The 21,485-nt window shown below is 42.1% G+C and overlaps 3 protein-coding genes across 7 annotated transcripts; all 3 read left to right on the top strand.

The window, feature by feature from the left end:
• Nucleotides 1–185: 185 nt before the first annotated feature.
• On the top strand, nucleotides 186–9,777 carry LOC107271721 (yemanuclein). 3 transcript variants are annotated; one of them, XM_015748047.2, is made up of 11 exons: nucleotides 192–583; nucleotides 3,025–3,147; nucleotides 3,267–3,371; nucleotides 3,437–3,712; nucleotides 3,811–4,015; nucleotides 4,138–4,567; nucleotides 4,653–4,814; nucleotides 4,882–4,962; nucleotides 5,855–5,971; nucleotides 6,054–6,230; nucleotides 6,921–9,777. In XM_015748047.2, the coding sequence occupies exons 1-11, from the start codon at nucleotides 389–391 to the stop codon at nucleotides 8,428–8,430; spliced, it is 3,381 nt and encodes a 1,126-aa protein (XP_015603533.1). In that variant the 5' UTR covers nucleotides 192–388; the 3' UTR covers nucleotides 8,431–9,777. The 3 variants fall into 3 exon arrangements, with proteins under 3 accessions (XP_015603534.1, XP_015603533.1, XP_015603535.1); XM_015748049.2 differs by lacking the exon at nucleotides 192–583 and adding an exon at nucleotides 2,432–2,933; XM_015748048.2 differs by lacking the exon at nucleotides 4,653–4,814 and having other exon boundaries at nucleotides 186–583.
• Nucleotides 9,778–10,315: 538 nt separating this feature from the next.
• Nucleotides 10,316–12,634, top strand: LOC107271722 (translation initiation factor IF-2). Of its 2 annotated transcripts, none has more exons than XM_015748053.2 (3): nucleotides 10,316–11,528; nucleotides 11,627–11,854; nucleotides 12,222–12,634. In XM_015748053.2, exons 1-3 carry the CDS (start codon nucleotides 10,933–10,935, stop codon nucleotides 12,370–12,372), a joined length of 975 nt encoding a protein of 324 aa, XP_015603539.1. In that variant the 5' UTR covers nucleotides 10,316–10,932; the 3' UTR covers nucleotides 12,373–12,634. The 2 variants fall into 2 exon arrangements, with proteins under 2 accessions (XP_015603539.1, XP_015603538.1); XM_015748052.2 differs by having other exon boundaries at nucleotides 11,627–11,935.
• Nucleotides 12,635–13,212: 578 nt separating this feature from the next.
• LOC107271723 (cAMP-responsive element-binding protein-like 2) lies at nucleotides 13,213–20,704 on the top strand. 2 transcript variants are annotated; one of them, XM_015748054.2, is made up of 4 exons: nucleotides 13,213–13,394; nucleotides 17,444–17,537; nucleotides 19,370–19,491; nucleotides 19,937–20,704. In XM_015748054.2, exons 1-4 carry the CDS (start codon nucleotides 13,356–13,358, stop codon nucleotides 20,039–20,041), a joined length of 360 nt encoding a protein of 119 aa, XP_015603540.1. In that variant the 5' UTR covers nucleotides 13,213–13,355; the 3' UTR covers nucleotides 20,042–20,704. The 2 variants fall into 2 exon arrangements, with proteins under 2 accessions (XP_015603540.1, XP_015603541.1); XM_015748055.2 differs by lacking the exon at nucleotides 13,213–13,394 and adding an exon at nucleotides 14,053–14,203.
• Nucleotides 20,705–21,485: the final 781 nt, after the last annotated feature.

Below are 21,485 nucleotides of genomic sequence, written 5' to 3'. Positions count from 1 at the left end.
GCCGATAAAGAGGATGTTGACATTACCAATCGTCCTCCATAGAGGCATCCTTCCTTCCTTTCCTTATGGCTGACTCCTCCAATGAGGAGATGTGCCAGACCATAGAGGCATAAGAATCATAGAAGCATAGAATACAAATAGAATAGACGTGGTAACGGCATACGATAATTTGTACTATAATGTCAGTGCGGCGTGGTGGCGATGGCTCTGAGGGCTTTGAGAAAGGTGGTGGTGGAGGTGGCGGCTGTAGCATCAGCAGCGCACTCTAAAAACAGTCGAGCCGAAGATGGCGACGTGCGAGTGGTGGTGTCGGTGTAGTGTTTAAAAACCATGTTGTCGCCGAGGCAAGAATCTTTCCGAGATCTACGTTATTCCGTGCAAATGTAGAATGTCAGAACCAAAACGGGTTCCACTGCAGACCCTTGAGTTCCCGGAGTCTCTGGGCCACGCCACGAAGAAGGAGAAGAAGGGAGAAAAGGGCAAACAGCTCGCGCCCTCCTTCCGTTTTACGCTCGCCCTGCCAGAGTCAAACGAGAAGGCATGTCCGGAGTTCAACTACGCTCAGCTACTCAAGGCTGCCGAGGTAAGTTTCAGAAAAATTGATACCGCGTATCAATGATTCAAAAAGTATTTATCAGTCCCACTAATCTTCCACCTTTCTATTCCATTTACTCCTCCTCTGCCACTTCCACCACCTCCTCCATCTCCTTCTCGTACTTGCAATATGCCTCGCACTCAGATTTCGCGAGCTATTGCCTTAGAGATACGCGACACGCCAAACCTACAAATTCACCAGCGACTAGTAAGACGTGCAAGACAGAAACTCTCTCTTCTTTCATTCTACAGTTCGTTCCCTCAATTGTTCGCAAGAAAATATAAATAAAGCACGGTATATGATTCGTTGGCCTTCTCATCTATAATAAATTTGTACGCCTTTCGAATCGAACAATTTAAGTCGCAGGACTTGTCACGTCGTCGTGGCAGCTTCAAGACTTTTGATATGGCACTGTGTATGATTAATGCCTGTCTTTTTCTTTCTGGTTCCAATCACTCATTCTTGTTTTTGCATCGCTTGATGCTCTTTGACAAAAAAAAAACTAATCGATCGAACCGTCTTGTACTATTTTTTTTTTACTTAATCTTGAGATACGTTCAGGTTGTGGTCTGTATGTCGCTGTCGCTAGTGTATTAACATAGAAACGACGCCACCGGTTTGTTAATACATAAATTCTTGTTAATTTTCTCGTTTATATCCCATGAAGGCTTCCTTCCAACTGACTGCCATAATGAGCACTGTTGAGATCACGCGTACTCTCTCTCTCTCTCTCTCTCTCTCTCTTTTTCTTTTGCTCTTTCCTTGTCTCTCAGCCATCCTACTACCGTTTGTTATTACAAAACTATATGCAATGTAGATACATTTGGTCATATATAAAACTTTCCGTGCTAGATACTTAATCCTCCAGTATCCAGTAGTAAGTGTGACTACGCATCAAGCACTTTCGTACAGAGGCATTAATTTCAGTAGAAACATGGAGTCATGGATACTGGATACCGGTTTGTCCCGCGCAAACCTTGCCAAACGACACCTTGAATCTTTTCATGATTATTCGGATTAACCATATTCCTATAAATATCCCTCTAGTAGTTAGTTACAGATTTCTTATCTCCTATATCACGAACATTAAGCCTATGCTTGTCGTTCGACATATGTTAGAAACGTCTATAAACAATTAAATGGTTTTTCAAAACAGAAGATATCGCCTGTTTACATCCGACACTCGGCTAGGAACAAGTTGGGGAAAATCAAAGCGTCCCTGTAATTTCTCTTTCATCCTTCATACCTTGACGAACAATTCTTCCCTTCATTCAAAGCATCGGTAGACACACAGCAGACGTTCTTCGTCTTGGGTTCAGATTCGTGTGCCCAGGTCGACCTGTGAATGATTGCAGAATTGGCAAACGAGTGGAATATCTGTTTCCAAGACTGTGAAAAAGTAGTATCGCTGTGGACCATTGCATTAATATTTATAATTCGTCCATTTCCTTTTTTATCAATATATCGTCTTAATATTTCATCCATATCGATAGGTCCTCCCGAGTAGACTTTGGTCGTCAAAAGTTTGCCAAGTTTAAATTGGCACAAGTCATACTCGTTCTCGCATCCTGAAGGTAGTATACCAACATTGAAAATCGGTCACCGTATGGAGCGTCTCGGTATCAGGAGAGCAAGAGTGAAGCGTCGGGACGCATTTCAACGTGGAACCTTCTTGACGACTCGTGCGCTCCCGGCACGAGTGGACATTTCGCGCACCCTTCGACGGCTAATCCGACCTTCCCCTTGCACCCCTCGGACAGATCACCAATCCCACTCAGGTTACTCATAGTTGTTGCCGTCGGTTCCCCTGACCCCACGTATCAGTTGATCCTCAAACGGGATGGTAGTTGAGTTTTAGTGAGCCAGTGGTTTTCAACGTTATTCCTTATGTGAATTGAAAAAGGAATGCTCGAAAGCAAAAGGCGCGTTCCTCGTCACATTATAGATATATGACGCAGAAGAGTCGGTAGACAACGTATGCTGACACGGGAGAAGGACAGATAGACTCAGGTAGGGTTGGGCTTTTTACCACTCAAGGAGCTCTGGACGAGTGGAATAATTGAAATGGGAATAACCAAGTAGCTCGGGAGTCTCGCTAGACAAGACGACGTTCCTTATGTTGGAATTTTTAACCGCGCGGTGAAAGTACGCGGGGATGGAGTGAAGTTATGGCAAATTTTTATTATTATACTCGATCAGGTTAGGTTAGGTGGGGATAGGGTGAGCGACCGAATAAAACGTCCTAACTGGAATGGAGGCTGCCTTTCTTTTGCACTTCAGTTTCCCCACCCTCGACTGACTTTCGTTTTGACTGCGACCTTGTGAATTGTTTCTGTTGGTAATATTGGGATTTACGAAATTTGACTATTAACGTCTTACGTCCAATTGACAATTGATCAGGGAATTCAATTTGTTTTGCGACGTTACAGAAAAAACGGAGAAAGGAGCAGAAACGAGGAGACGAGAATTCCGCGAATGGTCTGGACCCATTCGACGACGATGACGACGATGATAAGCTTAGGGAAATGGCCAAGCGGTTTGAGGCCAAATACGTAAGTTTGAAGATATGTCTTACATGCTTGATCACATAATTTTTTAATTTTTTATTTATTTAAAAAAATTTTCTTGTACTTCTCACTTACCTGTTTTGTTTCTTTTTATGTTCTTTAAGGGAACTGCGACTGCTGGCAGGAAGAGGCATAATAAAATCGACGATTATGTGGATTTGGGTGCTGGTTATGATGAGAATGATTCCTTCATCGATAATACGGATGCTGTAAGTTATTAAAGATGTTTAATGCAATTTGTTAGATTATTAATACATTTTTTCATTATGAGCAGTACGATGAGATCGTGCCCGAAGAGATGACTACTGTTCTCGGGGGTTTCTACATAAATTGCGGAGCCCTCGAGTACAAGACTGCAGAGGGTCAGCCGCTTGTTCATAACAATAATAACAATAATAATAATAACATTCACGACGAGGATGAGAGCAGCGAGAGCAGTGAGGATGACGCTGAGGCAGCTGAGAGTCCTAAACGAACTGAAAAGCGCATACTCAGTTCCACCGAGGAGGATGAGACGGAGGACATAATCACTGTGGATCATCCTCGAAAGGTATTTGGTCGATCCTAGCATGTCTGACAACATTCCCTATACTGCTGGGGGTGGCTTCTTTAAGTTTATTTTGTTTACGGTCTTTATTTTCTGCTTAGAAGCAAAAGTTGGATGAGAACGTGGATAAGAAATCTAATCACGAGGGTATAGTTAAGAAAAAAAAGAAGCAAAATCTCGAGCAGTCGCAGCAGCAGCCGCAACAACAGCAGCAGCTTGATTTAGATGCTTTGAACAGGCGAAAAAACGCCATCGCACAAAATTTGTCGAAGGAGAAACCTGATGCTTCTGAGGGTGGTGGTGCAGGTAACGCTGATAATCGTGCGAACGATCGCCATTTCGCATCTCCTTATTTCTGATCATCATCATCATCATCATGATCATGATCATGTTGATCATGATCATCATTTCTCAATTCGTATTGTTAGACGATCCCGATCAGGAGAGGAAACGAGCCGAGAAGTCCGAGCTACAAAGAACCAAGTGCATCACGGATAAAAAGCCGGATATTATGAAGAAATTGGAAAAGAAGACTCTGGTTAATGGGATTGATGGGAAAAAGTTAGATCTGAAGAAGCTTGGCGGCAAGGATAGCAACATAGACGATGCAATCGAGAGTGTCGTTAATGCCGGAAGGGTCGAGGACGAATCTAGTCGAGAGACGTCGGATTCAGGAAAGTCACGTGGAATCGCTGGTACCGAGTCCGAGTGCGATGATGGCGATAAGGAAGAATCTATACTCCCTGAGAGTCTTCCAGAAGATCTCAAAGATATCGTTTATAAACTCAAGCTTCACGCGAACAATAAGGAAGGAAAAACGAAATTTTTCAATAGCACGGTCAACGCTTATTTATTTAGGTATGCAAATTTTTGTATTTGGAAAGTTTCTATCGTTCATGTACTTTGTACGCTATTATTATATGGGAATCGTTAAATCTTTTAGTCTCGAAGAGAAATTACGCTCGCAATGCTCGGCGAGCATCCGGATGCAAACTTACGATCATTTGGCGCACTTCCTGCCTTGCAGCAAAAACACCCTTGTAAATCGGGCGAAAAAACTCCTCCAACAGGAGGTTGACTGTAAAGTGAAGGACGCCATGCAGAGGTAGAAACGACTTTGTCGTTGAATTTTTTTTACTGATCATAAAGCGGATTGATTTTTCATATTTCAGGTTAAAGACTGCGATTGATAGCGTGATGCCATCTGTTGTCGAGAGACATAATAAGGACTGTCAAAGAATTGCTGAAGAGAAGTAAGTATTTTAAGAGAATATTTTGGTCTAGCTGGCGTTAGCGTCTGACCCCTTTCATATCAAAATCTCCCTGAAATTCTTGCTCTCTCCTTTTAATTGCTCGCTACTGAATTAATTATTCATGTTAGTCGCTAGTTCGTTGAATTGACAGAAAATCTATATTGGAACTCACTGAACTTCTTGTTTATGTCGTAGCCCACATTTGTACTGGGACATATATCGGTACTGTTGGTAAGGTGCCCCAAAACGAGACCCACTTTCTAAACTTACCCTCTTCCTTTTGTTTTTAATTTTTTTCCCCCTTAACATTACTCTTTTCTTCCTCTGCTCGCTCCTTATTTTAATCATTCATAAATTTTCGTTGTATTGACTCGGAGTTTTGTATCTTTCTTTACCTTTCTATACCTTTCTCTTTGTCCAAGCATTGCAAATAAGTACACTTTCATTTGGAAATTTCATGGTCTTTATCTTGACATAGTGTTATTTCTGAAATTATGGAAATTGCAACATGCAGCTTCCAATGACATTGTGTCAATACTTTTCTTTTTTACAGAAGCTAAGAGATTAATTGCTGACCATTGTTACAAATACCTTTTATAGTTTTAAATTCTAAAATTGCAGAGAAAGGTGTACTACGGGGCTATTTATCATCAGTATCAACTTTTTGTTTAACACCATTACTATTTTTTACATCAATCTACAGAGCTTGTCATTTGCCTCGATGCAACTCCATCCATTTCCGTCCAGAGCAAACAAGGGACATATAATTATAATCTTGCAGTGAATTCTGTCGTGGCAAATGCAGATTCATTATTTTTTATTCATCGGCTAGCTCAAATTTCTTGTCGGATCTTAAATTATCATTCATCACTAACAATAAGTCATTTTCCAGGGGAATCGAAGGATCACTTTCCGATGCTGAGAGTACAGATGCAGAGGAGAATCCAAACAAGAATTCAGAGAAATTAAAAATACCACGCAAACGATTTCCATGGACCGAAGAGACTAAGTAAGTCTAATTAATTCAAACTTTGCAGAGTAATACTTCTTTCTGTACAGTTGCCTTAATAAAAAATATTATTTCTCACCAGAAAACTCGTGTACGAAATTTCAAAGGCAAGACGACAATACTTTGAAGTAGTACGACCTAGAAAAGAAACCATTGAGCCCTTCGTAGCAAATTTCATGGAGTCTGAAGTGTTCCCACTGTGGCCCCCAGGTTGGGTTCGATTACAGACTCTTCTTTCATATTCAAATTCAGAACCAAAGTAAGTGTATTTTTATTTATTCTTCATCGCAATTGCTTTAACTTTTTTTTCTCTATCTCTTTCCCTCTATTACTCTCTATGCTATACACCAATTGTAAACGCATGCACATATCCAGTAGAGCACGATAAATTCTACTTGCCGCAGCTTAGTTGCGACGTCATCCGCTTTTTAATAATGGAAGTAAAATTAGGAAAAATAGTACGTAGTACGTAGCACGCCGTACTACCATCTGGACGTTGTGTGTTTTAGGGAGGTGATTGAATTGGATTAATATCGTTGTTTGCTCTCTGTCGATAGACATTACAGACGGGATCATAATTCGTAGAGAGCAATATCGCAGACCTATTTCTTTTTATATTATGTATTCCTAGAGTACGCAAAGCTCACCAATTTGATTATGAAACTTGGATCAGTTCCTTCGTACTTACGATATGTTTATTAAATAGTTGAGATACTCTTTAATTTTATCTTTTCTCTTTCTCTCGTTGCCTACCCTCACCCACTTCATCATGGTCTTACACTTGTAGCCGCTGCTCGCGCTTTATGTATTTTTCTCTTCCTTTCGTAGCCGCGCTCACCCAAATCTCTATCGCTCGCTCGCACGCTCATTCGCACATAGAAATTAGTGACGCTTTCAGTGCAACGCGACGCGTCATCAGGAGAGTAAGCACTAGCACTTTTGATTTTAGCGTTAAAAGAAAAGCGAAAAAACCAGCACCCACAGGAAGCAGCGTTGTCTCGTCATCAGCTAACGCAGGCGTTCCCAATTGTACTGGAAGGATAGATGCGCCGCCTAGTACGAATAACATGAACCCCGGACAAGAGAGAGTGATAACACCGACGAGTTTTTCCAAGACTGTAACGGCTAGTACGACGGCATCAAACAGTCTATCGGAGAATCCATTAAACTTTACAGTGGCAGCACAGTCGACGAAAACACACGATATTAACACGGAGAGGAAACAACAGCCGAGCAAGTACAAGGACAAGAATAGAGAGAGTCCGATGATGAGCAGTTCTCAGTATGAAAACTCCATTGTCACTACTACTGGAGGAACATCACTCTCTAGCCTCGCTAAGATATCCGCTGTACCTACGTCGCAACTTATGCCTCATAAAACGAATAAGTCTCATCTTGATAAGTTCAATTTGATGGATCTAACAGGTAGTTCACTTTCCATTACGCCAGTCAATGAGACTCAGATCACTCAGAAAAATAGTAAACCTAATGACTTGAGAAAAGATGTGGTTTCCATAACGGCCTACTCCGACTGTAACCTTGGTAATGCCTCTAATGCTGTTAGTATATCAGAAACTGTTCATTCTCAGAGTGGACATGTATCTGTCAGTCGGCAACAGCCACAGGACACTGTATCCTATTTAACCACTCAAATGCAACAGCAACCATCTTCCGTTTCATCGCATTCGAAGTCTTTTCCCCTGAAGCACAGGTTCCTTCAGGAGAGTATAGAAGTGGCGAAGAGCAGTGAGAAAATTCGGTCGGATGAAAAGGATTCTGAGGTTTCTAAAAGTGAGAGAAGAGAGAAAAGACGGGATAGAGATCGGGACAGGGACAGGGATCGGGGTCGGGGGGGCGACGGGAAGCACTCCGGGAAGTCACACGATGCCAAGAAACGAAAAAAGGAGCAAAGGTTGGACAGTGGAGTAAACGAGGTTCAGCAGACACTAATCCCCTCGACGAGTGCGACCACAGGGAGCGGAGATGCACTTGGATGCAGTGTTGCACAAACACAGGCACAGTCACAGAAGCAGCAACAACAACAACAACCGCATTCTCAGCCTGCAGCGTCTCTGTCGACAAAGGAACAGGAACAAAGACAAATAGACGAGACTGTAGCAGCTACGAGTTTCCTGAGTCGAATAATAAACGACGAGCCCCAGAGTTCAAGGGTGATCAGTGAACCACCGCGAAAGGAAGCACCGTCCCTTGCAGAGGAGCCTGCTGGAGGGAACGTAATACAACCTACGGAACAGGAAAACGATGTGCAGATGGTGATGCGCTCCCTTAAAGAACTCGAGGAGATGCAGAATTCACCGAATCATTCACCTGGCGGAGGAATGCAGAAACCAAGCAAGTCGAACGTCCAATACATCGGCTACCAGGAAGATTATTTGCGACTCTATCATAAAAAGGAGGATAAACTTCGAATTCCGAAAAAGGAGGAGCCTCACTGGTAAGACGAGACGAGTCAGAGATGAAGGGAGACAATACGAGAGTAAAACACAAAAGATATAAAAGTATCTTTTGATCACTTCCGTATTTTAGGATCCCAGGAACAATAAGTCTGGGATGTCAGGACATTAGATACTTAAGGAAACTGTGTCTCCCATTATCATCGAGTAACGCCTCTTTCTCTCTAGACGGAAGATTCTAGGCTCCTCTTATTTTTCCAAGCCGTAAAAGAAAAGAAAAAAAATCCCAAGTATTTTGAAATCGCCAAAATGTGTACATACGTCTACTTACCCTAATATTTGAGCGTGCGTGTACAGTAAACATAAATTATACGAATATGGTAGCTAAATAGGTTTGTAAATACTTTAGTATCGATCCATCGACATGTACAGGGTGTTTCCAGTGGAATGAAGTGTAATAACGAAATGGACTTGAGTAAAAAAAAAGTGAAGTGAAAGTTTCAAAGTGAATATTCGAAAGAGTATATACATATATGATATTTATAAATTCCTCAATTCATAGATCAGTCCACAGGATCACTCTGTACTGCCAGGACGATTGTCATGAGTGTGTGAAAATGACGTTCCTAAGTAGCGTGTTTAGAACGAGCCCTTTGTCGCTCGTTTACGAAGAACGTGATTCCGTAATGCCAACGTGGCTTCCTGGAGATTGTCGTAGGGCGGCCTAACAGCCCAAGAGGCCTCCCGGGCGAAGCACCAAAAGACAGTCAGACATGAGAGCGTGCTACTGCCAGATCTTCCTCTCTCTCTTTTTCTCTCTCTGTTTCTATGAAGAAGAGAGAGGACGATAGAATGACGGAGAGAAAGAGAATTAGAATATTTTTCGAACGCAGTGCAGACGAATAGTAGTGTAAGATATGTAGGAGGTAACCGCCGTCGTTGTCGCCACCGTCGCCATCATTATTATCATCATCATCATTAACGACATCACCACCATCATCATTCATCACAATTATCATTATCATTGTCAATAGCTCCTTTAACAGTATCACTGGTCAAAATAACTTTGAAACAGTAAGATATATGACACCTACATTTATTTATTTTTTTTTAAACTGATCAATTGAAATTATTTAAATCTCGAACTCTCCATATTGTACCGTGATGCTGTTAAAGGCTGTTAGGACTGTTTGGGCGAGACCTTTAGCCGTGATTCCAATACCCATGCTCCAAGACTTTCGATTTTATGAAATTTCATTTCTTTTTCATAACAAATTAAAACTTTGCGATAGTTCGTTACGGCTACGATTAAGCGTCTTGTACAATTCTGTATCGAGAGTGTTTTAACTAAGACGACTTAAAATATAAGTTTTGAATATTTTTTACTACATATATTACGCTATCTGGCATGATCCTCATCCCAATGATGGAACCTGGTAACTGGATTGTTATGAGACGTGCATTGAAAATGGCAATTCATTCGGCCACTCTTTTGAGTACCCGGGCAGAAAAAAGGTATAACCGAAGCCATTGGCAACGCTCTTACGAAACGAATACGCGAATATCTATTTGAGCGGATACGTGGATTTGTAGACCTTCGATATTCCGATTAGAACCAAAAACCGTTGATCGGTTTAGGTGTCGTTCACGGCATATTCGTGACTTCTTCGAATTACCAGGGTTCGTTCACCGGAGTAGAGAAGGTCGACTACTTGACACGGCACGTTGCCATCTCGATGTTATATATTATTTTCTTCATCATTTTATATCACTTAAGTAATTTAATTTTTTACTTTAATTTCATGGATTGTCAATACCGTTACCCGGTGCGAAGACTTTGGAGACACGAAGAGGATGTACCAACAGATCCTTAAAATTCTTTTTCAATTCTAGAAGTATTGATCATTTACTTGAACGAGACTTGAAATAGAAATAAGAATGGAATTGCTTTCATCACGGCGTCACTCCGGAGGATCAGGCTTCCAGGTATACCTGACGTAGAGGAAGTTGAGCAAGCTTAGCCGAGCCAGTACCGCCACGATTAGGTTCATTGTCGGATGATTCTTCACGGCCGATTAGGCGAGCTCCGCTGGTTCCGACGTCGTTTTACGCCTATTTACGTTGGTTTTATCTTTTCCTCCCTCTTCGCCCCGCGCGTTCCTACCCTATCTGGTACTTCGAATTCCGATACCAGTCTTGGGAGACATATCCGTTATGGTTGAACGAGCCCCGAAGGTCCCTGACGGCGATTGGCCGTCTTTCCAGGGTTCCTTCCATTTACTCACAGGATGCGTTTCGTTCTGTCGCCATTGCAAGGACAACAAAGTCTTATAAGAGGTTTAAGACGTCCTGGGCGGTAGGACAGTTTTCCTTGAGTAGCTCAAGGAACGACAACGTCCACTTGACTCTTTGTGAACTGCATCAGGGTTCTAAGCCTATCGTGATATCGTGGACCAAGGTGGTTGGTGGTAGACGGCGTCGAAGATTTAAGTGTTGAGAATTCCGTTTGAAGTTCTCGCGAAAAGTCGGACGTCGTCTCCAGGGAAGATGCTGGTACTCCAGAGGATGATCTTGCTGGTGCTCCTAGTGGCACGGTATTCATCATGTTCGTTCGTGCCACCAAGCCTGGGTGGAGTAGCTTCCTCGGAGTCAGGACTCTCACTCTCGGACATTACCCAGAGGAAGAGCGGGGCGGAGTACGTGGCTCTGGGAAACGGAAGAACCGGAAGCGAGGGTGCACATGGATATGACAAGGGCGAGGAAGCAGCTCATGGAGTGAAGCAAAACGATGCACGGTACGACGAGCGAGATAACAGTCAGCGAGGATATGACGTGGGAAAGCAGAGTCTGGGACAGGCTCAATCCTTTGATCAGGGTAACAATCAGTTCGAGCAGCATGGTGCTGGACAGTATAAGAAAGGATTTCACAAGAGCGGATTCAGGAATAACTATCACAAGGACGAGTCAGGGGACAAGGCGAGCTTCTATGAGGATAGTGACGACGAGAAGGGTCATCGTGGGTTTGACAATAGAGGCGGACACTATGGGCGAAGAGCTCAGGATGGCTTTAGGGACGGACGGTTCGACAATGCATTTACTGGGAGGAACAGAGCTCAGCAAGGACTCTACGACAATGGCGCTGGGTAACTTGGAATATATATTCTTATTATTTTTACAATTTAGAAAGGATCGTTGGGACAAACTTGGAAAGTGGATTCTAAGTCTTGGATTTTCTTTTTAGGTACAATAATCGACGGGGTCATAATGGTGGCTATGATGACAATAGATACTACGACGATAGGAGGAACTACCTGCATGATGGCGCTGGCCGCGTTTATGACAGGAATGGAAATGAGGCGTATTATCGGCGGGATGAACGACCGTATCATCACCCACTGAATTATGGATCTGCTCCTCTTGTCTCTGGACCCCTTTACTCTCGAGATTATCTCGACGCACCGCCAGCAAGGTACTATGCGTCCTACTATCGTCAGGAACCTCCTCCATTACTTCCAGACGATGCGTTCCATGCACCCGGCTACGAATATCGGTAAATTCTTTAATAGAAATGCAGCAGCACTGTATCACTTACGTCACCTCTTAACATGAAAGTAATGTTTTCCATGAGGTAGTAAGGACGCTCGGTTCTTCTGAAAAATTCGATATTCAGATTTTAAATAAGATATTCGTGTGGAATCGTCCACAGAAATGCCTCGTCCTGGGGAGGGGATTGCTGATTAACGAAGGGAATAAAGTCGAACGGAAGTTCGGCGTTTAGCAATTGCGTGACGAATTTCATGACAATGAGAGCATGCTTCGATTTTCACTTTCGACAGATATTTTCCTGAGAGGCGAGATTACCACAGGGCTGAAATCTATTATCCTGATAAGGGTGGCTATGGTCATGGTGATTATTATGCTGTTGGATACAAGAGACCTTATGGACGAGCCTTGGACATCCATCCAGGATATAGAAGACCTTATTAAATTGTCTTACCCCATTGGCAAGATCAGTCTATTTCACAATCAAACATTGGTGATTCAATTAAACCGAAAAACTGTTATCTCTTCTCTTTCTTCCATTTAGATGCTCGTAGAAATTCCTGACGAGTAACCATGCTTCCGGTCTCCTTTAGATTTAATTATATGTTTAAATATACCAGGAGATCCAGCATCGCCATAAATATCGGGTACACAAGAGTCTCTGTAATAAAATTTAATTATTCACTACTGCAGTGATCTCCAAGTAGCTGTTCTGTCTAAATTATTTCTAACGGGGATTATTTGGCTGTATGGTCAACGTGCTGTCGTAGAGAATAAGATGAACCATTGTCAGGTAGACATTTAATCCATTAAGACACGTTCGACTTATCCAATTGTATTCAGGGTCGGTTCGATGATTCTCCATTTGGAGTATTAAAGTTTTCTATGTTGTACAACAGTTCAATGGTAATTTCGAACAATTCATTTTCAATGTCAATAAGGAAGGCATTGCTTGAGGACCTAAACTTTGAGATAAACTCAACAGCAACTGGTAATGACTCAGTTGAGTCAGAGCCGACTTGGAATCAATTCAAGTATGATAAATATAAAATTTAAAATTTCAACCAAGACAGCTTTTAATCGTGAATCGTCAATGCTTGAGAATGACCAAAAGTTAAGAATAGCCATTGTAAGTTGCTTCTACATTTTTATACAGAATAAAATTCAAATACATTTGTATATCTACACATTTTATCTTGTGAGTAAGTCGCATCGATTAAACTGAGAAGTACCAAATTTATCCGTTGATAACAGCGCCGCGTGACGTAACGAACGCCACTCGAGCCAGAGCCTGGGGCCAGCTGTATGACCTTGCGGTGTTTGTAAACATACACACGTTGTCTTGAGAGTGTCCAGAAGATTTGTAGCGATTTGCGCGAGTGGAATATTTTCGAAATCCAAAGAATTTGGTGCAGTACACAACGACAATGGAGGTGGAGCGTATGTGCATTGAGGACAATGAAATGGTGAGTGGTGAAATCAGAAAAATCGAGTGACAGCAGGTCCGCGTGACGCAAGTTGGCCGTAAAAAAAACAAGAACCTAGACTACAGACAATGACACCATTTTGCGAAACGAGCGCCGTCACTGGCACGCGATAACAGCAAAATCTCGCCGCGAACGTCATAACAAATATGGACATGTATCAGTACGTCCATAACGAACGAGTGTCAGTACTCGAGTCACAACGTTACTTGCATGGAGCAGGGAACCCGCTCGTGGGAGGTTTAGATTAAACCTTCCTGTAGGTCATGGCTCGGAGGGCGCCAGGGTGCTGGGTTACGGGCGGGGTTAGCAGTCGTAACGACGGCTGTCTCTTTTTATTCTCTTGAATTTCTAACGCGCAGACGCCCTCTATTAATCACCTGTTCTAAAAACATAACTTCGGACTTTCAGTGGCAGATGGCGCCGGCCATCAGCTTTATAGAACCGCGACCAGATGGCAGTAGTTCAAGTTCTGTTAGAAGAAGGAGAACCCAGGTTTCTTTTGTAAATCCAACGGACGCATGTCATGGACGTCGACGTGAAGCTGCCTGACGTTCATTTACTAAAATTTTCTAGTTAAATAAAGTACGAAGATGCAATATAAGTTTGAAAAACGTTAATTTCCACGATTCTACATTCTCACTACCGTTTATCTAGTTGACTCTGGGACCGCCGCGAGGCGCCGGGGTCGCGGTGTCTCGGTGCCGTGTCCCGTCCCGTCAGCGGTCCCTGCTCGCAAGCCTTTCGTCCGAACTGCGCAGTTGACAGAGCTCACGAGACGCGTAGCACCGGTGAGTTTTGTCCCTTTTCCACGCACTCGCCACTTGCGAGAGTCACGCGTTTCGACGTGATCCAGGAGTCCATAACCGCCGGTATCTCCTCCTGTACTCCATGCTCTCCGCACGCGCCTCCCATTCGGTCCTCTCATCTTCACCCACCAATCCTCCACATCCTTCCGCACCGTAACCCTCGCGTCTCCCTTTGACACCCTTTGCACTCGAAAAGTACTCCGTTTACGTTTTTCGATTGGCAACTTACGTAATCTGCTGTCAGTCACGCTTTTACGAAAAAATCGTCTCGATCGCTTCTTCGTTCCCTTCTTGATGAGCTAAGATAATCCGCTTTTTGCAAATTGACGTCTTTAAATTTACTCCGCGTTACTTTACGTTACACTTTTAATACCGTCGGAAGCCCTCTAAGTTTAACTACAGTTTAGCTCGTCTTTTACTAAGCAGGATCTGAGAGTTCAAGCTCTTTAACGAGTTCATCAACGACGTAGTGCAGTACAAGATGTTATGGCGCTTCGCAAAGTTCCGGTACCATCCCCAGTGGACCGGTAAAATACGTTAACTCGTACCTTGAGTACTTTTCAGGAGATAAAAAGAAAAAGAAATCCAGAGAAAGTGTTGTTCGTCAGCTGACAGATAGGACACGGCAGTAGGTAGTAAGGAATTTGTGATATTACTCGCTCAAACGATACAGTCAAAGTGGAGATGTCAGGATCATCGGATTGGACCAAAATATGGTTTGCAAAGGATTTCGTTATCGTATCTGTTATCACTGAAAAATACTTTTTGCGTTTTCTCAGTTGCCGTGTGAAGCTCTTGTGACACGTCTAACGTCCTTTTGATTTGTGACACGTCATATTTCTCCGTCGGTGGCGCCGGTAGACATCGAATGGCGTCGTTCTCACATCAGTTACCTCGTTTCTCCGCTCTTCTCACTGCTTGGCTAATGAATGGTTAAACGAGGTCGCGGGAACTTTGTCGAGGAACGCGTCAGTTTCATGCCGCATAACTCTTGTCATGTGTACCAGGAAAGTTAGGAACATTTGCCGACCCTTATTGCCACGTGACGTCGCGTCCACTTTGTTTTGATGCGATGTATCTCATAATTAAAATTATTCTAAAGATCTCTACGACTCGGCATTTCTTCTGGGACAATTGTTCCTGCCAAAATCTCTGTGAAAGAAGCCTGATTCTCTACTCGTCTTCAGGAAGAATCCTTATATCAGAGATATAAAGGATTCCGTAGGAATGGACTGTACCCGAAAAGGATATTCCAGTTGCCAATTAACAATTGCAAATTGGAACCCGTAGAAGCTGATACTTGAACACAGAGAATTGACTCAACGTTCTTACTCGCCATGGAACTTTCCGACAATGACACATTTGTGCGATGGCGTCGACCAAATTTATGCACTTTATCTCTGCGTAGCGTGTGCGGGTATTTCGTGGCAGAGCAGAAATGGGGCGGGAAAAGAAGAGGTGGCTGAGGCGTCTGTCCTCTTCCCACGGTACCAGCCACTATTGTTCGTGGATGTTCGCCCTCTCATTGTTAGGGAACATCGTGACGCTTGAAAATTATGAGGGAGAACCCTTTTCGGGTGGCCTCTTCGAGAGGAATAATGCTCACGTAAAATCCCGAGAATTTTTCTCAGCTTGCAAGAATACACAATTTCTTCATCCGTGTGAATTCTTTTTCTTCAGCTCAGGACACTTCGTGTGGGCTATATATATATATATATATATATATATATATATATATATATATATATATATATATATATATATATATATATATATATAGTTCTCGGACATTGTTAGCTGCGACCCAGCTTTAATCGAGCTGCATGTGCAGCATGCGTGCAGTGCGCGGACAGCGTAAAGATATCTGATGGAAACGGTGCAGGCCATCGCACATTATGAGAGAAGAGTGTTCATAAATGATAAGCCAGGTCGGAGACACCAGGAACTTCTACTTTGGTACTCTCTCACACTTCTCATTGTTACTGTTTTGTTTGATACGCAGGGATAGTTTGGCAGTGCGGAAGTTGAGGTGCAATTGGATATGGAAATTAAGTTACAAGAAAATCCTGAACGGTGTAAACAGGCATTAGAATTATTTGGAGCGATTTGAAATGTCAGGACGGTGACTTTATTTAAGAAAATATTTCATTGGTACGTTTACTTCCTTTGAATGGTTAAAACTTTTTAACTATAATCACTAAGTCGAATACCTTGTTAACCCTTTTACTGTCATGGATTCCAGAGCTATGGACTTTTAAATTATGTAGAGGGAAATTCAGGGTACAACTTCATTTTCATCATCAATGGAAATTATTCTCAAGACTATCAAGCGTAACGTACTTAAATGTATTAATTCTGTGCTATCAAGTCTCTCTTCTCATTTATCAAAATTTTCACTTAAGACGCTTAACCCACTTTCCTTCAATTTTAACATAGGAATTCTGTATGCTAGCGTCGCCATTCCATTAAGCCGGACAATTTTAATTGACCTATACATGGACCTTCCTACCACTTGGTTTCCTGCTAGTCACGAAGAACCTGGTGGGCACGGACTGAGAACTCTACTCTCGTATAATCTCAAGCAAGCTAACTCATTTCAAGTCGAGACAACATTCCAAACTTGGGCATCCACTGTAACAGTCTGGTCAGATTCTATAATGAATCTTCGCCATAACCGGACAGAGGTCTTCCCTCAGGAAATCGATTCGTTTTCCATGTCCACGTACGGGATCTCTATAGTGGAACGATCAGTGACGACCTACAAAGCCGTCGTGCGCGAAAGAAAGCCGCAAAGAAACCGGAAGAATTGTACGAACCAGCCAAGAAAGAGGATTTCAGGAGATTTAATATCAGATAGGATAGAAATGCCGACAGCGATGTAAACAGGGAGCATAGATACCCTGGGTGAGAGAAGAGGCAATGTGTATTTCGTCACCCGTGCGCATCCCGGGTGTACCTGAGGGACATGCATATAGATAACACTAGGTCACAATGAGGTAGAGTGACGACAAGATCTCTGGGGACGTTTAACCTTTAACGGCGTTTTCATTTCGAATGCCTCAATTATTTCTCCTCTTCTCTTTCGCTGATTAATAACAGGATCAGACCTCAATGGAAAGCATTGCGAGGTGTATAAATATTAAGACTCTTTCAGTCTTCGTTCCTTTATTTTTCTCTTATCAATTAACAAGCTAACTTTGTTTTTAACATTTTATTTTCCAGGAGGGATCCCGTGGTGACCGTAAAGAAGGGGGCAAGCGAGGACGCAAGCCCGGAAGGAAGGCGTCCGATAAGGCGGACATGAAAGCCAAGCTCGGTAATACTTTGCAATCCGTATTAGATGATTTCACTAGGATTTTCTAGTCTTGATCTAAATCCGTGACCATCAGGTTAACGTGAACATCTGTTTTTTTTTTCTAGACATATGTACATATATGTACCCTCGGTAGAATTTAAGGATCGCCATGGTATGAATACTCTGACAGTTTGGAAGGTTTCCTTAAAAAAAAAAAAAAAAAAAAAAAGTAAGAAGAAAGTAATCCACCAAGATTCTTATTTCTTTCTGTGAATAATCTTTTTACTTGCGAAAAAGTTTATAATCGCTGACTTCTTCTTGGCTCTGGCTCTCGTCCCTTTTTCCACTATACTTTCTTCGTATCTCGGTATACTAGTTACCTCAGGGTGTTCATCACGAACGTACTCTTCTTCGTCGACTAGTAAAATACTCTATGCGAGTTACAAAACTTTTCTTTTTGCAGATTTATGTTATTGCCATTCTGACAACTCGCGAAGGCCAAGGCAGCGGCAATGCCAAGCATACCGTAGGCCAACTTAGAAGAACGAAGTATAAGTTAAAGGACGCCTTGAATTTTACACGAGAAGTTTGCGACTTCTGACTCAGTAATCAGGAATATTTACGAGGGATTAATCTTCGTTTTGCCAAGGTCTCGTTTTTTTTTTATTGATGAGACCCTAATCAAAATTTGCTATCCAACCGTCATTTCCTTCTGCACTTTTTCGCGGCTTGCAAATCACTCCCGGTGCTCGAACGAGCTGCTGAACTTTACGTTCGCGTAAAACAACGCGTAGTCTAAGCGCGATAATAGGAAACCGATCGTAAAGTATTTTACTGCTTGAACGACGCAGTAAGAAATTTGCAATTTGAACATGCACTACAGAAATGCCAGTTAGGAATTCACGTGGAGCTTCCTGTATACTGTCGCAGTCTCCTGTCAAGAAGATTTTCCCGAAAGTGTCTTCAAGGATGCCATTAACATTCAGTCATACGTAAACAACTCGGAACAGTCGTATATTCTCATTTCCTTTTCTCTCGCTATCCCATGAAATTGAACGTTTAAGTAATACTTTTCTTCTTCGTTGCAGTTCTCACCACGTTTACTTTCTTCTTAATCCTCCTTTAATCCGTCACACCCATCCTGACACTCGGCATTCGCCACGCTCCTTTTCACCGTCTCCTATAGTGCGCTCGAAGATACGACGCAAATGGACACAAACAAATGTGATGTGAGCTCAGGGCAAAGGAAAAAGAAAAAAGAGTAAGAAGGAGAAGCTCCGACGATGGGAAAGAAGTGGCAAAGGGGATGATAAAGGAAACGGCGAAAGGGACACGAAGGAAGCCTGGCAGATCTACCAACGAAACGGCTAAATCAACGGATAACACGATGGATGGGCAAAACCGTGCCTGAGGGAACAATGATATATTCAGGCGATTGAAAAATATATGGAGTCTTATAGAGAGTGATCGTAGCCAATATACACGTAACTGATGTGCTGTCTGTCTAGGTTCGTTTTCGTTGGCTTTGGCCCAAGCGTTATCCTTATTCTTTTATTGTCAGTTATTTCATTTTTTGTCTTACACAATTCCTCCGTCCTTAGCTCGGTCACTGGCGTACATTAGTTCATTCCATATCCGGCCGAGGTGCTGATAGTTAAGGAATTTACGGCACTCAGTCCATGATTAGTTTAATTCGTTAACGGCGACCTTTTAAATATGCATACGAGTGGTGGAAAGTTTTAATTAGCGGAAACCTCCCAGACTTCAGTATTCGACTTCCTGTTTGATTCTATCGTGGTACCTAAGTATCCCAAGGCTGCTTTCTTAATTGCACTTATTGTCTTCTGTTTCAGAACGCAGTCGGCAGAGCGCGAGGGAGTGCCGTGCGCGAAAGAAATTACGCTATCAGTATCTGGAAGAGCTGGTGGCCGACAGGGAAAAGGCAGTGCTCGCACTTCGGAAGGAGCTCGATATGGTTTGTATGTCCCTTGGTCAACTAAGACTTGAAGCACCTTTGACCATTTTTATTGTCTTCAGATTCCTGTGTACTTCCGTTTTTCTCTTCCCTTTATCCATTTTGAGCGTCCAAGCCCTTTTCTTTCAATGAAGGTGAATGGAGTGGATTCTATGTAAGATCCATGTTGCGAATGAGAGACCCTTTTTGATATTTACGGATGAACGCCCTGACATGTCAGGGACACGCACTGGCACATCCATCGGCAGAAGTCAAGCAGTTTCAAGATGCGTCCGTTTCGTTTCTCTTTGGCCAAGATAAGCATTTACCCTTTCCTTTCCTTTCCTTTTTTCTCCCTTTATTCTCCTCTTGTCTTTCCAGTTTGAATGGCTGGTCAGAGTCCTCAATTTTTCTTCTAATTATCAGATTGAATGGTCTGTTCTCATGAGCAACTTGTTCTTTTCAGTATCGACAGTGGGGACTGGAATTGGACGCTGGTCATGTGCCCGAAGGACTTCAGACCATGCTGGAAGAGTTTGGCGCTCTTAAACAAGAAAAGAACAACAATTAGGGACTAGAAGGAACGGCCAAGAGCGTCTGGGCTTTCAAGCTGTTTGGATCGTTCGATATATTTTTTTATACAACCCACTTTTCCACATCACGTCACTGTCGAAACTTGTTCCTTGGTACCTTGCGATACTTGGAACTTGTTCAAAACTCTCTTGGAATGCTCTTGTAATTTCAAATCTTTCGATACTTCAAATACCGTATCACGAGCTTTTAATCTTATCTTGGAAATACCTTTTAAGTTGATCATCTCCAACTTTTACGCGGTGCAAGACTGTTTCTCGATAGAAAAATATCTAAGCGCACTTCGTTGACCAAGAGTTTTCTCCTTCTTCTCTTCTCTTACTTTCTTACTGTCACTCACGCTACCCTTCAAGTATTTTATAAAAAAAAAAATTATTCGTAATTTAATTCGTTGCAAATTTATATATAGTAGGTTACACCATCTGTATTTTGTTAATGCAATTCGTTAAGTTAAACTTATACGTTAATGTTTTGTCCGTTAGATTTGCATTAGTTCAAACTCAGTTGATTATCTCAAGATATGTATAAATAACAATCATTATTACATAAAAAGTGTATTTCTTGTTGCGAAGTTGAAGGGCCGGCTCGGCTATTGTAACATATGTGTGTATATATGCAGAATAAAATATTATCTACGCGGGAACGATATACTCTTTTGAAATCCAATAATAATTTCTATTAATTGGAAATGTAACGGTTATTTCAATCTGCGTTTAAAAAAAAATCTAAACAGATTAATCGGATCAGATTGATTTAATATTAATTAATAATTTTACGAATAACCTGTGAAACGTGAAAGCGTATTTTTTTTTTTTTTTTATAACGTTTCCACTGCAGGAGTTACGAATTGGCCGCTCGGTCGGATGGCAATACGAATTTACGTAGTTTAGTGTGAAATATGTTGGCTGGCCGCATCGCCCACTACCTCCCAGCTACAAACATTCCACGGTAGAATATCAATGTAAAATAATACTGGAAAACAGAGTTTCGAGGTAGAAAATGAGTATGTTACGTTTATTGTTTATTTATCAGAGTGGTACGTGTGTTTGACGAATATTATATGATTTGCGAATGTATATCACAAATACGTTAGTGATTGGCGTATCTGTAAATTAATTAAAATAATAATAAACCTAATATTGATTAGAAGTAACGATTGAAGTTTCGTAAAGAAAATAAAGAAACATGTAAATTATGACGATGGTTAGGTTAGGTTAGGTTAGGAAGAACCGAGTGTTTCGTTGTTGGGCCTAAATCCATAAAATAATGCGGCTGTCCATTAGCTTGGCAGATAATTTGTTTGCGTGGCGAAGTATTTCCTGACAATGAATTTCCTCGCAAATGATGATGAGAGGCCCGACCGACCGGTAGTCGACGTTCGATAGAGACCGCCGGTATGTATTATTATACTATCGACGTAAATT

The sequence above is a fragment of the Cephus cinctus genome, unplaced genomic scaffold (genome assembly GCF_000341935.2).
Source record: "Cephus cinctus unplaced genomic scaffold, Ccin1 Ccin1_scaffold1034, whole genome shotgun sequence".
Taxonomy (NCBI): domain Eukaryota; kingdom Metazoa; phylum Arthropoda; class Insecta; order Hymenoptera; family Cephidae; genus Cephus; species Cephus cinctus.
This window is presented reverse-complemented; position numbering and strand designations above follow the sequence as displayed.